The sequence below is a fragment of the Leopardus geoffroyi genome, chromosome A2 (genome assembly GCF_018350155.1).
Source record: "Leopardus geoffroyi isolate Oge1 chromosome A2, O.geoffroyi_Oge1_pat1.0, whole genome shotgun sequence".
Classification (NCBI taxonomy): Eukaryota; Metazoa; Chordata; class Mammalia; order Carnivora; family Felidae; genus Leopardus; species Leopardus geoffroyi.
The window spans coordinates 14360212-14382485 of record NC_059331.1 but is presented as its reverse complement, the minus strand read 5'-3'; the positions used below and the strand labels follow the sequence as shown (position 1 = coordinate 14382485).

General features: G+C 55.1%; 3 protein-coding genes across 11 annotated transcripts in view; all 3 read left to right on the top strand.

Moving 5' to 3' along the window:
* Positions 1–1026, top strand: part of SUGP1 (SURP and G-patch domain containing 1) — a 32467-nt gene extending 31441 nt beyond the window's left edge. For both annotated transcript variants that reach the window (XM_045492548.1, XM_045492547.1), the window contains exons 12-14: positions 201–346; positions 428–557; positions 827–1026. In XM_045492548.1, the coding sequence (XP_045348504.1) occupies positions 201–346; positions 428–557; positions 827–853 (303 nt within the window). In that variant the 3' untranslated portion in view covers positions 854–1026. The remainder of the gene's footprint in view (positions 1–200; positions 347–427; positions 558–826) is intronic.
* A 1257-nt stretch (positions 1027–2283) lies between these two features.
* Positions 2284–11330, top strand: TM6SF2 (transmembrane 6 superfamily member 2). Of its 5 annotated transcripts, none has more exons than XM_045492539.1 (11): positions 2393–2415; positions 3785–3952; positions 5681–5784; positions 6225–6322; positions 6391–6494; positions 6888–6970; positions 7560–7684; positions 7875–7976; positions 8286–8378; positions 9562–9681; positions 10524–11330. In XM_045492539.1, exons 2-11 carry the CDS (start codon positions 3858–3860, stop codon positions 10803–10805), a joined length of 1206 nt encoding a protein of 401 aa, XP_045348495.1. In that variant the 5' UTR covers positions 2393–2415; positions 3785–3857; the 3' UTR covers positions 10806–11330. The 5 variants fall into 5 exon arrangements, with proteins under 5 accessions (XP_045348499.1, XP_045348495.1, XP_045348496.1 ...); XM_045492540.1 differs by lacking the exon at positions 2393–2415 and adding an exon at positions 2438–2453; XM_045492541.1 differs by lacking the exon at positions 2393–2415 and having other exon boundaries at positions 3654–3952; positions 6225–6292.
* On the top strand, positions 11090–18943 carry HAPLN4 (hyaluronan and proteoglycan link protein 4). 4 transcript variants are annotated; one of them, XM_045492538.1, is made up of 6 exons: positions 11090–11201; positions 11758–12438; positions 13362–13482; positions 13791–14153; positions 15721–16056; positions 16414–18943. In XM_045492538.1, the coding sequence occupies exons 2-6, from the start codon at positions 12436–12438 to the stop codon at positions 16803–16805; spliced, it is 1215 nt and encodes a 404-aa protein (XP_045348494.1). In that variant the 5' UTR covers positions 11090–11201; positions 11758–12435; the 3' UTR covers positions 16806–18943. The 4 variants fall into 4 exon arrangements, with proteins under 4 accessions (XP_045348494.1, XP_045348493.1, XP_045348491.1 ...); XM_045492537.1 differs by having other exon boundaries at positions 11097–11205; XM_045492535.1 differs by lacking the exon at positions 11090–11201 and having other exon boundaries at positions 11451–11876; positions 12128–12438.
* The last annotated feature ends 3331 nt before the right edge of the window (positions 18944–22274 follow it).

The window sequence follows — 22274 nt, the reverse complement described above, 5'->3', positions numbered from 1 at the left end:
GCCCTGGGGACCCTGAGAAAGAGCATCTTGGTCTGTTCTCAAGGAACCTGATCTGGTGCAGAGGAGGCAGATGGGCAGGTGGTTCCAGCAGCCAGTGAGGTTGTTGTGGGCAGTGCGGTGGGTGGAGGCTGTTCAAGCCAGGGCTGGGACCTGGGACAGTTGTAGCCCTGGTAGATGACAGCCAACTCCTTGCCCTGCAGGAGGGCCGAGAGCCTGACTACTCCGAGTACAAGGAGTTCAAACTGACGGTGGAGAACATTGGCTATCAGATGCTGATGAAAATGGGCTGGAAGGAGGGCGACGGGCTGGGCTCAGAGGGCCAGGGCATCAAGAACCCGGTCAACAAGTGAGTGTACACTCCCCCTACCACCCTTCTGCTGGCACTGGCCTGGCCCCCTGCTTACTCTGCCCTGTCATTCCCCTGCAGAGGCACCACCACAGTAGATGGAGCCGGCTTTGGCATCGACCGGCCAGCAGAGCTCTCCAAGGAGGATGACGAGTATGAGGCCTTTCGCAAGAGGATGATGCTGGCCTACCGCTTCCGACCTAACCCCCTGGTGCGTGTGTCCCCAGCCTCCCACACGGCTTCTGGCTGGGCTCTCCAGAATCTCCACAGGGGGGTGGCGGTGCTGGTAACAGAGCTTCCCCTCCTTCCCCGGTCTAGCCAGGCAATGTCTCACCAGCAACTCTACACCTTTCCACCTGCCCTCCCCTCTGAGCTCTGGTGAGCTCAGAAGTCCCTAGAAGGCTCTGGGCAGGAGGAACGGCTGTCTTTAGCATTCACCCCCTCCCCTTCTCCCCATTTTATCTTATTTGCCTCCCACAGAACAACCCCAGACGGCCTTACTACTGAGTATTCCAGAAAAACACATGAACGTATTTTCCAAATGACCGACCGTCCCTGGACTGTGGAATGTTTCGGCCTGCATTTCTGCCTGCCCTTCCCGTCGTCTCGAGTGTCGTGCCGTGTATTAAAAGTTCCAGCGCTTGCCCACCATGGCAGCCTGGTTTTGCCATCACCAGAAACCACTCCTGTTTCCTTAGCTGCAGGGCTGGGCTGGGCAGATGGGCTGGGATCCTGCTGGGAAGGTTCCCTAGTGCTTGAAGAATCTGAGAAAACCACCTAGACCCTGTCTGCCTGTGGCCTCCCTCCCCCCACCCCATCATCCTGGGTTAGAGTTGAGGGGAGCGTCCATGGACCTCCTGAGTGGGACTGGTGGCTAGCCAAACAAGAGCTGGCTGCACCTGGACCAGAGACATCAGGGGCATCCCAGTGTAGCACTGTGCTGCAGGAGGACGTTGGAAGGGGTCCCTAGACAGGGCCCAGACCTTAGAAGTGTGAGGCATGTCTACCCAGGGCACACCTATGCCAGTCACCTTGCCAGCAGGTGGCGCTGACGACGACTCCTCCCTGCAACAGTCACACACGGCAAGCCTAGCCTGTGATAGCTGCAGCCTAGGCTGCCCCAGCTGCCCTGGGTCCTGCCATTGGGGTAGACACTTAAGTCCCTGGGGCTCATGCCCCAGGAGGTGGCTTTATGGGCAGATGCAGCCTACATCTTCAGAGCCTGCACGTCCCATTTGTGCCGAGACCACCTGGGGCTCTTCCTCAGTTGCAGCTGCTGAGTGAGAAGCTTGGGTGGGGTCCCAGGAATCCGAGAGCCCTGCTTGAAGTATTATGGCTTGGAGATCTGAGGGGTCCCCACAACTCCCCCATACGCCCACACATGCCCCTAGTGGGTTCTGCTCAACACCTGTGGGCTCATGGGCTCTGAAAACTCTAGCTGGAGCTGGGCTTCCGGGCTAGCCTGCATTATGTCATTCAGTAAACACAACACTGAATGGATAGGATCTGCCCCCTGGCATGGCAGTGAACCTGAGACTGATAAATGCTGCGAAGAGGAACTAGGTGCTGTCATGGAGGCAGCCTGGGGAGTATCTTAACGGGCAGGGGTGGGAGTGTCCAGGTACCGGGAGTCTCAACAGCAGAGCCCAGGCTGGAATGATGTATGCCACCCTGTCTCCCCTCCATGGACACAGCCCAGAGCAGGGCAAAGGGGTGACATTCCCATGCATGGAGGCTGCCCAGGGGTCCCCGGGCTTGAGCACAAGAGTAGCTCTAGGGAGCCAGAGTTTCCATGGATAGGGACCCTAGGCATTAGTCCCAGGCACCTTGCCATCCAGGTAAAGGTCACCCCTTAATTGAATTCTCAGTGACTGGGAGGCTTGCCAGACTCAGCCCACGGACTTTACTCCCAGGCAAGTGGAGAGTTGGAAGAGATGGCCTCTGAATTCAGTGTGCTTGTGCAGGTGGCTCATTGCAGACACAGATGCAAGGGCAGGTTGCCGGACAGCTAGACCAGACACCCCTGGTCCTGCAGGGTATCAGCCCAGCAAGGACCCTGGGCAGAGAAGGTACCTGGAGGAGGGGACACTGGGATCTGCTTTAAGGGGTGAGGAAATGCTAGAGGGTCCATCTTACAGACAGAAAAGAGGCCTGGGCGTGTGTTGGTACTGCTAGAGTTGGGAAAAGCCCAGAAAGGAGACTAGAGCCTCAGGTCAACCCAGAGGAACCTGAACTTCATGGGCAATAGACAACTAGGGAGGGAGCCTGTCAGGTTGGAGGCAGGTTCAGAGATGGGCCCCAGCTGGCATAAGGCCAAGGGGCTGTGTAGAAAAAGGGTGAGTGTTAGAATACTCCCTAACCACAGACTGTGGGCTCCCCCAAGGGCAGTTATTGCTGTTTCCAAAGCCACAAGTACCACATGGGCAAGAGTCCAAAGCTGGTTGGAGGGAGTGACAAAGACAGCTGCCTAATTCTCTCCCTCACCGTACAGCCCTCTCTCCCTGATCCTGAGCACCCCCCATCCACACCCTTTTACATTTTCCCCAGCCTCCTGGAGGCTGTTCAGAACCTCAGCTCTCCCCTCTGTTCCTCCCACCACACACCGGCCCCAGGCCTGATCTATTGCCAGAAACACTGTTCCCAAACTCCTCACCAAACTGGAGCAATCCACACCCAATCTAAACACACCCTTTGGACTCCCTCCCTTTGACCCCACCCACTGTGCAGGGTCGCAGGCTCAGCTGCCCACAAGGTGCCCACGCTACATGGAACACAGCACAGAGAGTCCTTCAAGAGACCCTCAACCCTTGATCTTGGCTGCCTGCCTTGAGATAGTCCCCCAGATCCAGTCAAAGCTTCACACCCAGACACGTGCTTAAATGTGTGTGGCCACTGCGTGAACACTCAAGTCCAAGGGCTCTGAAGGGAACTCTGTGCCCAAGCGACTGAGGTTCCTCCATTAGCGCATATGGGCAATGCCCACTTGATCCTAGGGGGAGGAAGGTCTAGGGAATGTGGAATTAAAAAGACTTCTCTTCGGGGTCGAGGTTGGTACACCGGTGCCCTGGGACAGAAAATGCAGAAGTGCAGAAGGAGGACCGGAGAAAGAATTCTCTGCTGGCCCAGGGCCCCAAGGTTGCAGACCCGGGCCTCAACAGCGGAAGAATCCGGAGACGTGGTGTTCTAGCTTTTCATAGAGAAACAGGCTGGGCGGCTGGGAAGGCCGCTGAGAAGAGCGCTGAGTCCCGCCAGGGTGAAGCGAGAGAGGGGCGGGGAGAGGGGCCGCCTCAAGGAGGAGGGGCCTCAGAGGCTCCCCGGGAGCTAGCGGAGCGGTCGAGGAACTGCGGCGGGACCAGGGCGCAGCGGGGGACGACCTTTGCGCAGGGCGGGGCCGGGACCGGCCGGGTCCCTGGCACCCCCCTCCCTCCGCCCGCCCAGACGCGCCACTGCAGAAGAGACTGGCGCCCAGGAGGCCGCGTCGAGGCCGCGCCGGGGTACAGGCGCCGCTGCTATGGACATCCCGCCGCTTGCCGGCAAGATCGCCGCTCTGTCGCTCGGAGCCCTCCCCTTGTCCTATGCGCTCAACTACGTCTCGGCGCTCTCGCAGTGCGTAAGGGGAGGGGCCAGGGCGGACTCGGGGGCGGGGGTGGGCGGCCAGGGCGGATTGGTGGTAGCAGGGAGAGAGGATGCGCGACGGCTAGCCTGGCTCTCCCAACCCAGCGTCCCTGCGCAGCTCTGGCCTGGAGGAAGGGGGCTAGGGCAGAACTCCCCACACCCCCACCCAGTCGGAAGTCCTTTTTCTGCCGGGCAGGGGGCTGTGTGTTGGGGGTGGAGGGCGCTCCTGGGACGTTTAGGGCCTGGGGAGAAAGGTTGAGAAGCAGAGCCCCCCAAAGGGCAGGGTTTTGGAGGGGTTCCGGGGTTTTCCCAGGGCTGTGCCCAGCTCCAGACTCACCAAAGTCAGTCACAGTATTGCCCCAGATAAGGTCCTGATGACCTAGCTCTTGACACACACGCACACAGGGACGCGCGTTCTGTTCCACCACCCCTGCCAGATGGCCCCTCCATCGCCTATCTCAAGCTTGGGACTTTTTTCGGTTAAGGTTTGGCCCACCCTGTCTTTAGTCTGTTTTCCCTACGTACTGTGACCTCCCCTGGCTCTTAACCCTAGACCCTAGCCCTGTGGATCCTGCCACTGTGTACCAGACATCTGCAAGCCCCTCAGCCAGGGGCTCAACTAGCTCAACTCAAGACATGGGATAGAGGGAGTCTTGACTATGGGGTTGGCTCCTTGGGTACAAATTCCTGGCTCTATCCCCCTGGAACTTGGGTGAGCTAGGTTGTTTCTGGGAGCCTCAGTTTCTTCAGTGTGTAATGAACATAATCCTAGACCTCATCCCATAGTTACAGTTAAGGATTACAAATGGTGTGGTCTTATCTGATTACTATAATTGTCATTGTTGGGGCCAGGATGGGGATTGTCAGGTGTCAGAGGGGTCCATGAGAAGGTAGGAGTCTGGAGAGAGTGTAGGGGAGAGTGTGGGACCCTGGATAGCCTTCCCACCCCCGACTCTGCCCACTTGTGTTGGGGGCTGCCTAAAGATGGCTTCTATTATCTATGCAACCTGCCTTATCAGATTGATGGGGACAGATCAGGGCAAGGGTAGGGTGGAGTTGATGGAAGTATTTGGACTTTAGCTGGGAGGAGTCTGGAGCTTCAGAGAGTGAGGTGTACTGGGCTGAGCACTTAGAGACCTGACAGGCTTGGGCACTGGGTCTGGCCACAGAGAGGCTTGGTGGGACTGAATGACTGACAGCAAATTGAGTTAAACACATATCAGCAAGTGACAGGATGAATTGTATAGTCAGAAAGAGTTGGGGCGCCTCGCTGGCTCAGTCAGAAAAGCACATGACCCTTGATCTCAGGGTTGTGAGTTCGAGCCCCATGTTGGGTGTAGAGATTACTTAACAATAAAATCCTAAACAAAGAATTGACTGATGCCCACCCTGTACTTGGCCTAAGTTTGGCAATGATCCTTTCTAAGAAGTCAAGGAGGGTTTCCTGGAGGAGGAGTCATGAAAGATAGGCTATGAAGGATGAGTAAGAGTTTGCCAAGTGGAAGAGACTTCTGGAAGGAGTTTCCCGGAGGGGGAAACAGTTGAGGCAACAGCCTAGTAATGGGAAAGGGCAGTTTCAGGGAATGAGCGATTCCTGGATGGACAGATACTTTAGCCTCAACATTTTGAGCTTCCTAGAGTCTGCTTTTGGCCTCACCAGGGCGAGGTGGGGCCTCAGCACTGGGCCTGGCCTCTCTGACTTGTTTTCCCTCTCCACAGCCCCCTGGGGGTGGCATTGATGAGTGCCCTGATCCTGGGTCTGCTTTTCATGGCTATCTACAACTTGTCTCCTGGTGATATCTACTATGACCCACTCTATGCTGGTGAGTCAGTCAGAGAGAACTGTGTGAGCAAGGGCCTCCTCCATCAGACTGGGGGTCCTTGACGGGCTCCCATCAGACTGGAGAAGCTCACAGAGACTGGAGAACCCTCAGTGGTTGGGGAACCTTAGAGGGCCACCCCCTTCAGACCTGGGGCTCTTCAGAGAAGGACTGTATCTTCCCCTCAGACTGGGGGCCCCTGAAAGACTTCCTCATCACTTTGGGATCCCCTGAGGGCAGAGACAGTGCCTTCTCAACCTGAGGACTTCCAAAGGCAGGGACTGTGCCTCCTCATGAGGCAGGGCTGTGGGTCATGTGACCGGTGGAGCGTGGTGACTGGGAGCAGTCCTTGGACAAGGATCCTTGCCTGGAATCTGGGTCTCAGAAAAGCTGCCTCAGGCCTCTCCCACACCCAGGCTGTGCCCCGCCCACTCTTCCCACAGTGTTCACTATCTTCGCCTTCACCTCGGTGGTGGACCTCCTTATTGCTCTCCAGGAAGATGGCTACATGGTGGGCTTCATGGAGTTCATTACCAAGGAGGTACATAGCGGGCAGCTGGGGATGCCTCCTGCCCTGTCGCCCATCTGAGCCTTGACCTGCCCTTGCAGGGAGAGCCATACTTGCGCACTGCCCATGGAGTCTTCATCTGCTACTGGGATGGCACCGTTCACTACCTCCTCTACCTGGCCATGGCTGGTGCCATCCACAGAAGGTGCATGGGGTGGGTGGAGTGGCACCTGGACCATGAGAAGGAGGTCAAGTTCTCAGGTGGGGTCCCAAGCCTGAGTGGAGCCAGAAGTGTGCGTAGGGGAAATCAGGAGGCTTCTCTAGGGCTCCAGCCAGGAGTGGCCAGGGAATGTCACAGGTGTAAGCTATAGTCAGCTCTCTTCTCTTGTACTGCCCTGTGCCTAGGCAGCCACTTCTGTCCTTGGACAGACAGTCTGACTGTTCATTCCTTCATTCATCTCCCTGTTGTCCCTTCTGTCCTGGACAAAACTGGGAGGGACCCAGAGTTGGGGAGCCCAGGGTGGACCCTGGGCTCTGGCTGGGGCTCTGAGACTTGGGAACAGGCATCTGTTGGTCACCCCTCTGTCCCTGACCCCAGGAAGAGATACCGGAACCTTGGACTGTACTGGCTGGGATCTTTCATCATGAGCATCCTGGTATTTCTTCCAGGAAACATCCTTGGTAAGGACTTGGCTTTGAGGGATCCTGTCTCCTCGGGCTGGGTCACTATCCTGCACCTAGAAGGTTCATAGGTAGAGGGGAGAGGCAGACCAGTATGTGGAGTGGCTGAACCAGAGGGATACCCAAGGTGTATCCAGAGGGAACAAGTATAGAGGCTATACCCAGAAGGTAAATTGAGGCAAGCCAGGCTAAGGAGCATAGACATCATCTTATGAGCATTGGGGAGGCAGAGGTGTTAGAGCTTAAATAAAGATTGCATTTGTGTGGGGCGCATGGGTGGCTTGCAGTCAGTTAAGCGTCTGGCTCTTGACTTCAGCTCAGGTCATGGTCTCACAGTTCGTGAGATCGAGCCCCACATCAGGCTCTGTACTGGCAGCACAGGAGACTGCTTGGGATTCCCTCTCTGTCTCTGCCCCTCCCCTGCTCTCTCTCTTTCTGTCTTTCTCAAAATAAATTTTAAAAAATGAAAAAAAAATTGCATTTGTGAATTACTAGTTCCATCTAGGGACTCTGGTGTGATTCACCTACAGGTCTGGCCAGGTCTGGGTGATCCTCACTGAGTGACACCCCCACTCTCCTACTATGACAGGGAAATACAGCTCAGAGATCAGACCTGCCTTCTTCCTGGCCATCCCCTATATGCTGGTCCCATGCTGGGCTGGCATGAGGGTCTTCAGCCAGTCCCGGGCACCAACCAGCTGTATCCCTCACATGGTAAGTGCCCTGCCCCCAGACAGTTCCCTGTGCCAGCATACCTCAGTGTCCACCCCATTAGAGTTCCTTGTGGTCAAAAATATGCCCTCTTTGGAAGGATCTCCTTGGCCATTAGGAAAGAAGGGATGAGCCTTTATTGAGTGCCTGTTGGATACCAGACTTCTCACACTGTCTGTCTCCCATGGGGCAGGTACAGGAGGAGCAAAGAAAGGGCCTCCTGCGACGCCCGGTTGACCTGGTCTTTGTCGTATACCTCACCCTTGCTGGGTTCTTCACCCTCTTCCGGGGCCTGGTGAGTCTGAAGTGGCCAGCCTTTCTTCTACCTCCAGCCCCCTTTCCTGTCCCCTCCCCAACCATGTTCCTTTACCCAGTGCAAAGAGGCTACTGCTCTCCTGTCTCATCATCCAGGAAGGCTCTTCACCAAGTCTGATCTGAGTGTTCCATGACAAAGCCCCACTCCCTATAACCTTCCCAGCCAAAGTGAAAAGCCAAGGGTAGGGGAGGCCAGAGCAAGGGGTACGGGACCCGCCTGGGAGGGTGGAGAAAGCTTCTCGTGGGAAAAATGTTTCAGATAGGTTGTTGGTTTGCCTGTCTGCCCCAGGTGGTGCTTGACTGCCCCACAGATGCCTGCTTTATCTACATCTATCAGTATGAGCCATACCTACGGGACCCCGTGGCCTATCCGAAGGTGCAGGTGAGAGGGCAGATGGGAGGAGAGGGCCATATGGTCCTGTCATGGATAGAGGTCTACCAAATCCTCTTTGAGGCAGGCACCACAAACACAAGCCAGTTTATTGTCCTACCAGGGCGCCTGGGTGGCTTAGTCAGTAGAGTGTCTGACTCTTGGTTTTGGCTCAGATCATGCATGATCTCACAGTTCATAGGTTCGAGCCTCGTGTTGGGCTCTGTGCTGGCAGTATGGAGCTTGCTTGGGATTCTCTCTCTGCCCTTTCCCCTCTCACGCTGTCTCTATCTCAAAATAAATAAATAAATAAATAAATATATATATATATGTATATATATATATATATATATTTTTTTTTTTAAGTTAAAAAAATTCATTGTCCTACCAAAAATGTCTGTCTTCAAAAATGAAGACAGATACGGGGCGCCTGGGTGGCTCAGTCGGTTGGGTGTCCGACTTCGGCTCAGGTCATGATCTCACGGTCCGTGAGTTCGAGCCCCGCGTCGGGCTCTGTGCTGACAGCTCAGAGCCTGGAGCCTGCTTCAGATTCTGTGTCTCCCTCTCTCTCTGACCCTCCCCCGTTCATGCTCTGTCTCTCTCTGTCTCAAAAATAAATAAACATTAAAAAAAAAAAAAAAAAAGGAAGACAGATATGGTCTTCAAGTATGGCTGCACCTAGGAGCTAAGGCAACTCTGTCTCTGGGCTCTGTTTTCTTTGCATGGACTCCACTCCCTGGTAGTCACTTTGTGGGATTGCAGAGTCAGCCTTGGGCAGCTCCAGGCCTCCATCCACCCTACTTAACCACCCCAGAAGAATCTGAGCTCTTATTTCCCCAGAACTTAAGCACAAGTCTCAGGCAGGCTCTGATTGGCCCACATGCCCATCATCACTGAATAACATGTCCATTCTGTCGCTGGTCATTATGGCCAGGGGGCTGGAGTTTTGCAGTTGGCCAGGGTCACATGCCACTTCCGGAGTAATGTGGGTGGGCTCAGTGTGTGTATGTATGTGGCAGGGGGAATACCCAAGGGAAATAGAGAAAAGCGTACATAGGGTTGGGAGCACAGAGAGCCCCCGTCCTGCCTGGGTGGGGTCTGAGGCTGGCCAGATCCTCCCTGGGGTCTCTACCTCGGGGGTCTCAAGAGACCTGGCTGGGGCAGCTGCTCATCCTCCTGGTCGTGTGCCCCTTAGATGCTGGTGTATATGTTCTATGTGCTGCCCTTCTATGGCCTGGCTGTCTATGCCCTCATTGTCCCTGGCTGTTCTTGGCTGCCTGACTGGGCCTTGGTGTTTGCTGGAGCTGTTGGCCAGGTGAGGTGGGGGGGAAGGGGGGAGGGGGAGGTGTGGGTGGATCAGTAGGGAAGAAAGTTTCTGCCTACCCATCAAATGCTCTTCTGCCCTCCCTGAACAGACTCTGAGAGGCCCCACCCTCAGCTTGGTACCCTAAGATACACTCCATGGGGTCCCAACTCCATGGGGTCAGAACTAGAGAGAGGGAAGGATAGGGGCTGAGAGGGATTCCAGAGAGGGAAGATTTCCTAGAAGAGTGAGCGTAGGGGTTGGGCTTTGATGTATGGGTATGAGTTCTCTAGGCAGGGAAGGGCATTTCAAGAATGGGAAGAGCATAAAAACACATAGGCGGATAGTGGTTTAGTAGAGCCACAACATGGGTTAAAGGCAGAGGCAAGAGAATTTGACAGCTAGATGCTGCGGGCTTTCAACTCTGAGCTTGGGGGAGCCATGGAATATGTCTGAGCTGTGGAGGGCGCAGTCAGAGCTGGAGGGCTTGCTTCTGAGTTCCTGATGGAAAGTGATAAAGCCTGGGCCCAGGCCTGGGCAGGGGAAACCAGGAAGACATCTCTGGGGAAGAATGGACCAGATTTGTGTCGAGGACAGAAATGGGGTAGGGAAGAGCAGGAGGAAGAGCCAGGCCCAGATCAGAGAGATGGGAAACAGGGCCCACTTAAAAGAGTGAAGATGGTTCTGGTTGGACAGCTGGGGAGAGGCTCACAAGACAGATGGACAAGGACAGACAGTACATGCAGGGGCAGGAATATTTAGAGGCAGACAGATGGGCTGGAGAGGGGAACCAGGTCATCAGCCTGGCCTCCCTAGGGTGGGGTGTTGATGATACTAGGACTTGTTCTCTCCAGGCCCCTGACATCCACCCTCCCTGTGTGGCCACTAGGCACAGTTCTCGCACATGGGTGCCTCCATGCACCTGCGCACGCCCTTCACCTACCGTGTGCCTGATGACGCCTGGGCCTGCTTCTTCGGGTGCAACCTGCTGTATGCGCTGGGCCCCCACCTGCTGGCCTTCCGCTGCCTTCAGTGGCCCGCCTTCTTCCTGCGCCCTCCCCCTGGCCCCCCGGCCCACCACAAGAAGCAGCACTGAGAGGGCTGGGGACTCCCCAGGACTCTGTTTACATGCCTAGCAAGCCCTGCTTGGGGAAGGGTGGGCTGGGTTGTTTAGAGGCAGAAAGTACATCTCCAGGTGCCTTTGGTCCTGGCCATGGTGGTTTCAGGCCAATGGACAGGATGGGAGGCCCAAGGGCCAAGTGTTCCCACAGAGAGGGCCACAGACATGCTCAGCTGTCATGGTACCCCAATCCCACAGGACACTTCTACTGCCTCCCAGAATTTACCCATCATACCATACCCCATGGACCCTTTAGTAAAAAAACCTTTTGATGCCCAAATATTGCTGCTGCCTGAGTGTTTCAGGATTCAGAGGTCAGGGACCTGCTTTTCAGACCCCATGAGGGCCTACCCATCACTGCCAGTGTAGCCATCAGGAGCTGGAGAAGCCGGACAGCAGAAGTCTGCCTCTGGTTGGTATGCACAGCTCCATCTTCCAGATGGGGAAAACTGAGGCTCAGAGAGGTCAAACTCTGTCTGAGTTCACAATCAGTAGAGAAGCATCTGAAACCTAAGTTCTGACAATAAATTATAATTACTAATAGTGTGGCACAGTTATTAAGCACCTACCGTATACCATTTCAAGGGCTAACCTCAAGTGGTACATGCTGGATCTTACCATATATTCCAGATGGGGAAACTGAGCCTGCAGGAGGTAAAGGTCCTGTTCGGAGGTCATGGCTCCTGGATGCAGCTGAGCTAAAGGACAGAGCCCTGGCCTAGCCCATCCAATCATGGACTCTATAACCCTGCCTCTGCTGTATGGTTGGTTCATATTTTGGGGAAACTGAGGCTGAGGAGGCAGCCAAAGGGTTGAGGAAAAGGCTCATTTTATTCCAGGTTCAATGGTTCATTTTCATTCCTGGTTTGAACTTGGGTGAAGGGCCAGGTTCTGGGGGTGACTCAGGCCCAGAGTGGGTCGGGCTTGATCAGACTCCCCTGTTCCCTGCGCCTACCAACATTTCTTAGGCACCTATTGTGTTCCTAGCCATTGGATCTTCACCAAAGAACCACCCAGCACTCTGTTTCCCAGAGGTGGAAACTGAGGCTCAGAGACACCAAGCCTCTCTTCCAAGGTCCTACAGCAGGTGAGAGGCAGAGGCAGATTTGAACCTGTTGCTGCAAGTTCCCTCTGCACAGTGTGTGACTGTTGTGTGGGGCCCCCACTCCGCAGAGTGAGAACCTTTTGGTGCCCAGGACACTGCGATGGCCGCCAAGTGACAAATGGGAAAACTGAAGCCTGCAGGCCAAGCCCCTTTTCGCAGGTTACTGAGCCCTCCCGGCTCACCTTGGGCATCCTGCATGGAAGACTCCATCAGGCCCCCCTCCTCCATTTTAGAGATAGTTAAACTGAGGCCCAGAGTTTCCTCTGCCTGCCCAACACCAGCCAGCAGGATCGGCGACGTGGACCTGAACTCACTGTCCAGCGCGGTCCTTCCTCGGCTTGCGCCCCTGGTTTCTTCCCGGAGCGCGTGTCGCTGCGTCCCCTTTAAAGCTCCTCCCCGCTCCCGCGTCCGCCTCCCTCCTCCCCTTGCAGGCAGACGCCGGGATTGCGCCGCCTGAAGGGACTTGCCCAGTCCTTCCTGGGTGTTCGGGGAGCGCAGTCCCGGCGCGTAGGGGCCGCTCGGCGGGGGCCGCACGGGCAAGATGGTGAGTGGGGCCACGGGCGCGGGTCCCGGTAGGTCCCTCTCTGGGAATCTGTCTCGCTCTGTGTCTGAATCTACGCCCCTCAGTGTTTCTCCTCTCAGTCTCTCTCTCCCCGCTCCACCTCTCCCGTCCCCTCCGTCTCTCACCCTCTTGTATCTCTGTTCCTTGAACTCTGCCTCTTTTATATCCCTCTCCTCTCCCTACTTTTCCCTCCCTCTTTTTGTCTTCCTGGTCCCTTTTCTTTTACTCTGAGTCCCTACCTCCGCGTCCCCCTTCTCTCTTCTCCTCTTGCTCCCTTTCCTCTCTCCCCTTCAGTCTCTGTCTCTCCATCTTTCCTTAGCTTCTGTGTCTCTTTCCCTCTCGCGGTCTCTCCTCTGCCTCTCCTTCTCTATCTCCATCTCCCCCTGCTTTTCTCTGTCTCGTTTTCTTTTCCTCGCCCTCTTAGCCTCTCCCTCTCTCTTCCTCTACCCCTCGCACCCCCTCCCCCGCCGCCCCCACACCCCTGCCGCTTTGCTGCAGTCTCCTGGCGCACGGATAACCTTGCCGCTGCCGCTGCTCCAGCTCCTCCCCCCTCCCTCCCAATCCTGGCCTGGGCCGGCCAGAGAAGGGGGCGGAGCTCCGAGCCACCAGTGTTGGGGTGAAGGGGATCTGGCGGGTGGCCTGCGCTGGACTAAGGGCAGGTGAGCCCAGGGGCGTGCGCTTTGCGTGGGAGCTAGAGTGTCAGGTACCGGGAGAGTACGCGGGTTAGGGGGTGGAGGCTGGGAGGGTCTGCCAGTCTTCTCCTTGGAAGATAGATTCCTCTGGGACCCTGGCCGAGGCGGGGACCTGGGCATGTGAGAATTCCTCGCCGTGGGGAAGGAAGGTCGGGGGCTAGTCCTCCGACAGGCAAAGTCCAGGAGGCTGGACTGAGTGCCATATGCCCCCAGGTGTGTGCTCGGGCGGCCCTCGGTCCCGGCGCGCTCTGGGCCGCGGCCTGGGGAGTCCTGCTGCTTACGGCCCCCCCCGCAGGGGCGCAGCGCGGCCGGAAGAAGGTCGTGCACGTGCTCGGTGAGTCTGGACAGCAGAAGCGGGTCTTGCCCCACGGGAGCCATGGCCAAATGTGATTGCCTGGGTGCAGGGAGGATGTAGGGGGTAGGGCATTGAGCTGTTCCAGATAGCCGGAATCCCCCCTCCCCCCCCACCCCTTGCCCCTACCCCTCTGAGTTCCAGTTCCCTTCCCTGAACTCCTTTAACCTTCGGATCTCCTGACCTCCACCCAGGTCTTTTTCCCATAACACTTCCCTGGGGTCCCCTTCCCCAGGTTCCCCACCCCGCTTCCTAGGACCACTTCTGAATTCTGCTTGACTCTCCCACAGAGGGTGAGTCGGGCTCGGTGGTGGTGCAGACGGCGCCTGGGCAGGTGGTCAGTCACAGGGGTGGCACCATTGTCTTGCCCTGCCGCTACCACTATGAGGCAGCCGCCCACGACCACGACGGCGTCCGCCTCAAGTGGACCAAGGTGGTGGACCCACTGGCCTTTGCCGACGTCTTCGTGGCGCTGGGCCCCCAGCACAGAGCATTTGGCAGCTACCGCGGGCGTGCGGAGCTGCAGGGTGATGGGCCTGGGGATGCCTCCTTGGTTCTCCGAAACGTTACGCTGCAGGATTATGGGCGCTATGAATGCGAGGTCACCAATGAGCTGGAAGATGACACTGGCATGGTCAAGCTGGATCTCGAAGGTAACCAGCCCATGGACAGGATGAACCATGTTTCTAAGGAAAGAGAGTGGGAGATATTGCAAAGGATAGGAACCAAATCAAGTTGACCTAAAGGAATTTAGGGGCAGGGTAAAGATTCTGATCTGGGGTGAATTCGCTCCCCAGACACATTGGCAATGTCTAGAAAGGGGTTGCTGATGGCGGCTAGTGGGTAGAGGCCAGGGATGCTCCAATACATCCTACAATGCACAGGACGGTCAACCCCCTTCCCTTCCCCCCGCCCCCCTTGCAAAGGATGATCCCATCTAAAGTGTCAATAGTAAGGACTTTGGGAAATCCTGGGGTAGGATCCAGGCACAGTTAGATCCAGGGAGGTCCACTCACACCATGTCAGGAATCCCTTCCTCACCTGTTTCCCTGAGTGGGCTTTCCTCAGGCAGGTTTTCAGCTCAGCAATTAATTTCCTAACAGGGCTAGATAGAGTCCCAGAGTTGTCCCTCATTGGCCCAGCTTGAGTCATGTGTCCATCCATGAGCCAATTACCGTGGCTGAGAGATGGGATGTTCTGATTGGCTGACTGTGGAGCTGGGAGGTGGGCGTTCTATCTGAAGAATTCCCTCCCACCTGGTTCTGCTTCTTCAGTCCACCCAGGAAGATTCTAGGAGAAATTTCAGAGCCCTCACTTGCTGAACCTCCCAACAATAGCAAATAACAATAATAGCAGCTTCCTTTATTGGAAGCTCTATGTGCCATGAGCTTGAAGAGCTCGCTGGAGTCTCTTGTTTAATTTCCCCCAAACTCTGAGGGAGATTCTATTACCAGCAGATGGGCAGCTGACTCAGGTTAGAGCCTTGCCCAGGACACATGCAAATGAGTGATAGAGCCAGGACTCAAGCCTCCATCTGTCAGGGTCCAGGCCTTCTCTCTGACCCCTGTTTGTTCCTCCCTTCATCTGCTGAGAGATGCATCAGCACCTCCAAGGTCTGCCCCTCAAACACACACCACAGAATGCTGCTGAGCTGAGCTGACTGTGGGTTCAGTGAAGGGCAAGTTAGAAGAACTGAAGGTGGAAGAGAAATCAGTGGAAACTGCCCTGGACAATGCTGGGGATCAAAGATGCTTTGCCAAGTGTCATACTTCCAGGGGCTCCCTGCAGGGGAGTCAGCACTGGACACAGATGTCCCCAGCTTCATGGGCTCAGGGCTTGACCAGAGGGAAGCTCCCAGTGCTGAGAGAATGTCAGGAGCACTAAAGACTGAAGGGAGGAGGGTGGCGGCAGCTGGGTTTTGAAGGACGAATAGGAGTTCAGCAGGTGGAAAAAAGTGGAAAGAACATAAGCAAAAGTCTCCAGCGGTGTAAAGGGAGTGGACGTGATTAAGTATCTTAAGAGGGAGGGTCAAGTGAACCCCAAACTTAAGGCAAAGGGAACCCGTTAGGAGTGTGAGCTTGGCAAGGGTGTCCTCAGGTCTGAGGCCAGAGTGGAGGGATGGAGTGGAAGGTCTAGGCTGAAGAGTCACGCAGCACCTCACAAGTCGGGTGGGTAGGAGAGTGTTGAGATTCCCAAGCTGAACCGTATGCGTCCTCCCAGGCGTTGTCTTCCCTTACCACCCCCGTGGAGGCCGTTACAAGCTGACCTTCATTGAGGCGCAGCGCGCCTGCGCTGAGCAGGACGGCATCCTGGCATCCGCAGAGCAGCTGCACGCGGCCTGGCGCGACGGCCTGGACTGGTGCAACGCAGGCTGGCTGCGCGACGGCTCGGTGCAGTACCCGGTGAGCCAGCCCCGGGAGCCCTGCGGCGGCCTGGGCGGAGCCGGGAGCTCCGGGACGGGCGGCGGTGCTGCCTCCGGGGGCGTGCGCAACTACGGCTACCGTCATAACGCCGAGGAACGCTACGACGCCTTCTGCTTTACATCCAACCTCCCGGGTGCGTAGGTCTGGCCCCTACGAAAGAAGCCCCGCCCTCAGGGGGGCCTCTCCCGGCCCTCCCTGTATCTTTCCCACCGTCTGTTTCCTCTCCTTCGCCCTTCCTATCCACACCGGCCCTCCTGGGTCCAGGCCAGGATATCCCACCCCTAGGACTACCCTGGCGCAGCAATCAAGCATCGCTTGGCATCAACATTGCCCTAACCAATGGGGTCCAGGAATGCAGGGGAAGGGGTGTCCCTGAAGTCTGTGGCTGGGGTCCTGGGTTGCAGGCACGTAGGGGGTGGGGAGCATCCTGAAACCCTAGGAGGCCAGATCCCGGGAGTGGCCTTAACCACTCTCCCCCACTCCACCGCAGGACGTGTGTTCTTCCTGAAGCCGCTGCGGCCTGTACCCTTCTCGGGAGCAGCGCGCGCGTGCGCGGCGCGCGGCGCGGCCGTGGCCAAGGTGGGACAGCTGTTCGCCGCGTGGAAACTGCAGCTGCTGGACCGCTGCACCGCGGGCTGGCTGGCCGACGGGAGCGCGCGCTACCCCATCGTGAACCCGCGCGCGCGCTGCGGCGGCCGCCGGCCGGGCGTGCGCAGCCTGGGCTTCCCCGACGCCACGCGCCGCCTCTTTGGCGTCTACTGCTACCGTGCACCCGGCGCGCCAGACCCCGCACCAGGCGGCTGGGGTTGGGGCTGGGCCGGCGGTGGCGGCTGGGCCGGAGGCGCGCGCGACCCCGCCGCTTGGACCCCGCTGCGCGTCTAGATCCTGGGCGCAGATGGCTGGGGTGCTTGGCGGCTGGCCGAGTGCTCTGCGGTCTCTTGGAGACAGACCACGTGACTGGAGACTGGCCTCTCCCCCTGCGGTGCGTAGCAGGCTGACCAGGCCTCCTGTGGTCTTTGAACACCGGCTGCGCCCTCGAGGTCCCCATAGACTGGCCAATCCCGGGAGACTGACCAAGCCCCCACCTCTCCTGGATAGTGGATTTCCCCTCCTCCTTCGGCTTTCTCCAGGAGATGGGGCATGCCCCCTGAAGACCCCTGGAGGCCAACAGACGCTGAGGTCTCCTGAAGACTGGCAATGCCTCCCCAGGTCACTTGGAAACAGACAGAATCACCCCCTCCCCCGCGGTCTCCTGGAGGCTGGACCCCCGGGATTATCTGGAGATTGGCCTCAGGCCCTCTGCATCTCCCTGGAGACTGAAGACTGATCCCTTAACCCTCCCCCTCAACATGTATAGAAAACAGAAACCTCAGAGTTCACCAGGTGATCACGCCCCCCTTGGTCACATGGAGACAGGGCTCCTGTCCTCTTCCCTATGGTGACCTGGATATTAGGTATTCCCATTCTTCCCCCCTTCCACTGCGAGTCCTCGAAGTTTGCAGAATAACAGGCCACGTTCCCCGGTCACTGTGAACAGCCCCGCTCCTCCAGTTTCAGGGGAGACCAGCCTCGTCTGTCACCACAAAAACAGATTGACATGCCCCAGCCGGCTCGCATGACTGGCGGCCATGCCCCACCCCTCAGGTATGTCTTTGGAGGGAGCAAATCTGCTCCCACTTGATGGCCTCTTTCCTGGCTGTCACCAAAGAGACCATCCCCTGGGCCCAGGGATCCGTAGGATCCGTGTCACTAGCTGTGGAGAAAGCTGTCCCACTTCCCATGTTACCAAGGCGACCAGCCCAACTTCTACCTGTAACCTAGTCACACAGCCCTTCCCTCATCAGTCACACCCATGGAGATAGTGCCTCCCTCCTCCAGCTGTAACCATGGATACCACACGTTTCCCATCTCACCTCCGGGACACCAGAGAGCTACAACTCTGCTTCTTGAAGTCCCCATCCTTACCAACAGCCGTGAAGACCACTCTCCCCTACCCCCAGAACTGTCCTGAGAGTGTCCCAACATTCAGTTCTCCAGTTTTTGCCATGAGAACAGGCTGCCCTTTCCCCAGGTGCACCCCGGCTCTTTGCCCCCCATCCAAGCTCCCTCTCCAAGCTGCTTGAACCCCACAATGGTTGCCATGGAAGCCAAAGTCTGGTGTTTTGAGGTGACAGAACACCTGTCCCCCTAGGCTTTCCCATGTCAGCAGGGCCCCACCCCATCAAACTGTCACCACAGAGACCGGCAACGTCGTCTCCATGACAACCAACCTCCCAGCTCTCAGGAACTTCTTACCATGGGTGGGAAATGCACCCCACAGGATTTAATGTCTGCTCCTTAACCAGAGAGGCCCAGCCCCAGGCAGCATCTCCAGATATGGCTGGGCTTCTGGAGCTGCTGGACACTCCTCCGTTTGCACGCTAACTATATCCCAGACAACAGTTGTGCACGAGACACCCTTGCAACCCCCAGAGGTCTGGCAGCCCCAGCCCTTTATGCTGTGCAAGCACTGGGCTCCCCACTTCCCCTCTGAGACCACATCTCCATTCTCACTGAGTTCTCTCCTCTAACTGCCCCCTGCCCCACGTTTCACTCCTTAGAGATCCAGGAGAGACAGAATGTTTTTTACACTTCAAAATCCACAGGGAGCTACAGGCTCTAAAGGACAATTTGTGCTAAGTGGTCAGAACCCAGCCAAACTCCCCCCAGCGTTGAGAGCCAGCTCAGGAGAGATGGCCCATGAACAAAGCCACCCCAGCTGTGGGAGCCCCCAGATCCAAGGTCTTCCATGGAATAGCACTGAGGCCCCTCCTGGAACCCCCGACCCCCTTATTGTCACATCCATCTTGAGGAAACCCATCCGTGAGTTGTGGAATCAGGTGGGTTGGGTTCAAATCCTGCCGCTGCGACCAAGTGACAACCCCCCTGAGCCTGTTTCCTCCTCTGTACCAGAGCTGTTCTGAGGTCCCAGTGAGTGCAAAGCATACAGCAGGGGCTCAATAAAAAAAAAGTTGTTTTGTTTTGTTTTTTGGATGAATGAGAAAATGAGGCAGCCGATGGGTAATTACTTCATAAATGTACTTTGGTGGACAAAACGTTTCCCAGCTGGGGGTGTGTGATGATGATTTGCTTGAGAAGCATCACCCTCATTCCTCAGGACCACGTCTACTCTTCAATTTTCCCCACCTCTCCACTCCCCCATTCTGCCTTCACTCTCTTCCTTGCATCATCCCCCATGTGTCTGGCCCTTCACAGCCCTGTCCCGACTGGCTCGTTGACAAATCCAGTGGTTCCTCTCAGTCCCCCAGGCACCCAAGTGTGCAAAACTGGATGGAGAGTTTTTGTATCGGGAAGGCAGAGAGGTTGCAAATTTTCCCTGGTGCGGAGGTGGAGTAGGGGTGGGGTCGTGGCCTGAGAAACATTGACAGTTTCTGGGATACGGACAGAGGGAAAAGAGAACAAAGTGTAAAACCGATTAGGCTGTAGAAGTGAGATGGTCGGTGTAACTGCTCATCCTTCAATACCAGATGTGACAGCCCTCCAAGAGACTCAAGCCACTCATCTGAAGGCAGCGTCCAGCCCCTTCGTGAGACAGCCTTGGGCTCCAGCTGGCCTTAGCTTCCTTGAATGGGGGAATGGTGAGAGGCGTATTTCCAGGGACGAGTGCATGGGATTTCTTTCATCCCGCCTTTTCCCTGCGGTTCCTTTCTCCCTTCCGCGGTTCCAGTTCCCTATTTTGCCTTGAATATGTAATTTTCTAACCCCCACTCATACAATGAGAGTCTAAGGGGCTGACACCGCCCACTCCCAGTTCAGCCAATGAGTGCGGTGGCACACCTCCCCGGGAAACCCTGATTGGTGCAGGGATGGTTAGGGAGGTAGGCTGCCGGTGAGACTGAGTCCTGGGATTTTAAGAAACCAATTCGACCAGGGGGAGCTTCCTCCTACTGGAGTTGCTGCATCTCCCACCTAAGGGAGAGCTAAGGGTTGGTAAACTGGATAGAACCCTTTCTGACGCCAGACATTCAGAAAAACCACTCCTTCCCATCGTACAGCCCTCCGTTCACTTCCCAGAGAACTCCAAAGTTTTTATGTGCCCTTCCGGAGATGTTTTATGTTCATTCAAACAAATATGCATATGCATTTCCCCCCCTATTTTTACACAAATGACATTTACACAACATTCACACTGTTCTATCATTTCTATCTAGTTCCAAGACATTTTTATCATCCCCAAAGAAAACCCCATACTCATGAAACAAACACTCCCCATTCCTCCCTTCCCTACCCCCCTGCCCTGGCAACTGTTTATGTACTTTCCATCTCCAGAGATTTGCCTATTTGTGTAATTGATTTTTTAAAAAAATGTTAAGTACTCTCTACACCCAATCTGGGGCTCAAACTCATAACTCCAAGATCAAGAGTTTCACACTCTACCAAATGAGCCAGCCAGGCGCCCCTAGGGAGATTTGCCTGTTCTTGATGTTTCATACAAACAGAGTCATATAATATATGTCCTTTTGTGTCCAGCTTCCTTCACTCAGCATAATATTTTTGAGGCTCCTTCATGTTGAGTGTGAATCAAGACCTTATTCCTTTTCATGGCTGAATAATATTCTGTGGTATGTGTATGCCACATTTTGTTTATTCGTTCATGAGTTAATGGACATTTGGGTTTTTCCACCTTTTGGCAACTGTGACTAATGCTGCTATGAACATTCTGGTGCCACGTATACTTTTAAAGTCATTCTTCTTTGACTTAATAATATACATTTGAGATAGTTTCCATCACCGTATAAAGATCCCCCACCCCCATATCCTTTTGAAAGTTGGCAGGTTATTCATTGTTTGGATGCACCGTCATTTTTGTAGCCCACTTCCTAATGGCAGACATTTAGAGTCCCCTATTTTGCTGTGAATAAGTTCCCACATCATCTCACACAAGTATAACCAGAGGAGGATAGAGGATATCAAGAGCTGTTGAATCAAGGAGTCACATTTGCCACTTCGATGGTGGTCTCCACCTTTTCTTAGGGGTGGGGCCAGTTTATACCCCACCAGTAACAGATGTACTCGCCTCTTTCCACACATCTAATCAGCATTGCGTGTTATCCCTTTTTACCATAGTGAACCTGTTAAATAAGAAACGGTATCTCGTGGTGCTTGTCACTGGCTGTTCTCTTATTATGTGTGAAACCGAACAAACATCCTCCACTTTGACGTTAGGTGCAGGTGGTTGAGGAAGTCATAAATCGTTCTCAGGTTGGGTATGCTGTCATCATCGATCAGTGCAAGCCTCCTCTCCTGTTAGATTTATTTGATTCTCTTTTTTTTTTTTTAATTTTTTTTTCAACGTTTATTTATTTTTGGGACAGAGAGAGACAGAGCATGAACAGGGGAGGGGCAGAGAGAGAGAGGGAGACACAGAATCGGAAACAGGCTCCAGGCTCTGAGCCATCAGCCCAGAGCCTGACGCGGGGCTCGAACTCACGGACCGCGAGATCGTGACCTGGCTGAAGTCGGACGCCTAACCGACTGCGCCACCCAGGCGCCCCTGATTCTCTTTTTAAATATGCTCTTCTTGGGGCGCCTGGGTGGGTCAGGCGGTTATGCGTCTGACTTCAACTAAGGTCATGATCTCATGGCTTGTGAGTTCAAGCCCCACGTCGGGCTCTGTGTTGACGGCTCAAAGCCTGGAACTTGCTTCGGATTCTGTCTCCCTCTCTCTCTGCCCCTTCCCCACTTGCTCTCTCTTTCTCTGTCAAAAATAAATAAACATTGAGCAAAATTTTTAAAAATGCTCTTCTTTGTTCATCCTGATGTTCCTGCAAAATGTGTATTATTTTGTTGAATATATGTTGTAGTTTAAGAGCATCTGTATTTCCTTTTCTGTGAACATGTTATTCACATCCTTTGCCTATTTGGCTATTGGATTATTAGTCTTTTTTTCCTATTGAATTGTAGGAGCTCTTTATATATTAAGACAAGTCTTTTATCTTTGATTTGAAAATTTGTTTCCAAGTTGGCATTTACCTTTTGACCTCGTTTATGTTTTCTGTTTTGCTTTTTTTTTTTTTTTTTGGTTTTTGTCAGTATTGCTTTTAGAATAAAGCCTAAACTCCTCACTACAGCCCATATGGCCCTGAGTAGTCCATCCTCTGTGTCTCTGACCTCATTTCCTCCTACTATCTACCTCTATCACTCTGCTCCAGCCACTATGGATTCCTTGCTGTTTTTCAAATAGCCCATGTCCCTTCTGGAAGAGGATATTTGCCTCTTTCTTCTGCCTGAAAGTGTCTTCCTTTCTTTCCACTCCTCATCTAAACACTACTCCTCCGTTAGATCCCATCC

Bases quoted from the DNA above. Each gene is read 5' to 3' on its own strand.
- TM6SF2 (XM_045492539.1), top strand. From the start codon at position 3,858: ATGGACATCCCGCCGCTTGCCGGCAAGATCGCCGCTCTGTCGCTCGGA. The intron at 3,953-5,680 runs GTGCGTAAGGGG...CCCTCTCCACAG, and splicing joins TACGTCTCGGCGCTCTCGCA to CCCCCTGGGGGTGGCATTGA. The intron at 6,495-6,887 runs GTGCATGGGGTG...CCCTGACCCCAG, and splicing joins GCTGGTGCCATCCACAGAAG to GAAGAGATACCGGAACCTTG.
- HAPLN4 (XM_045492538.1), top strand. The intron at 13,483-13,790 runs GTGAGTCTGGAC...ACTCTCCCACAG, and splicing joins GAAGGTCGTGCACGTGCTCG to AGGGTGAGTCGGGCTCGGTG. The intron at 14,154-15,720 runs GTAACCAGCCCA...GCGTCCTCCCAG, and splicing joins GGTCAAGCTGGATCTCGAAG to GCGTTGTCTTCCCTTACCAC.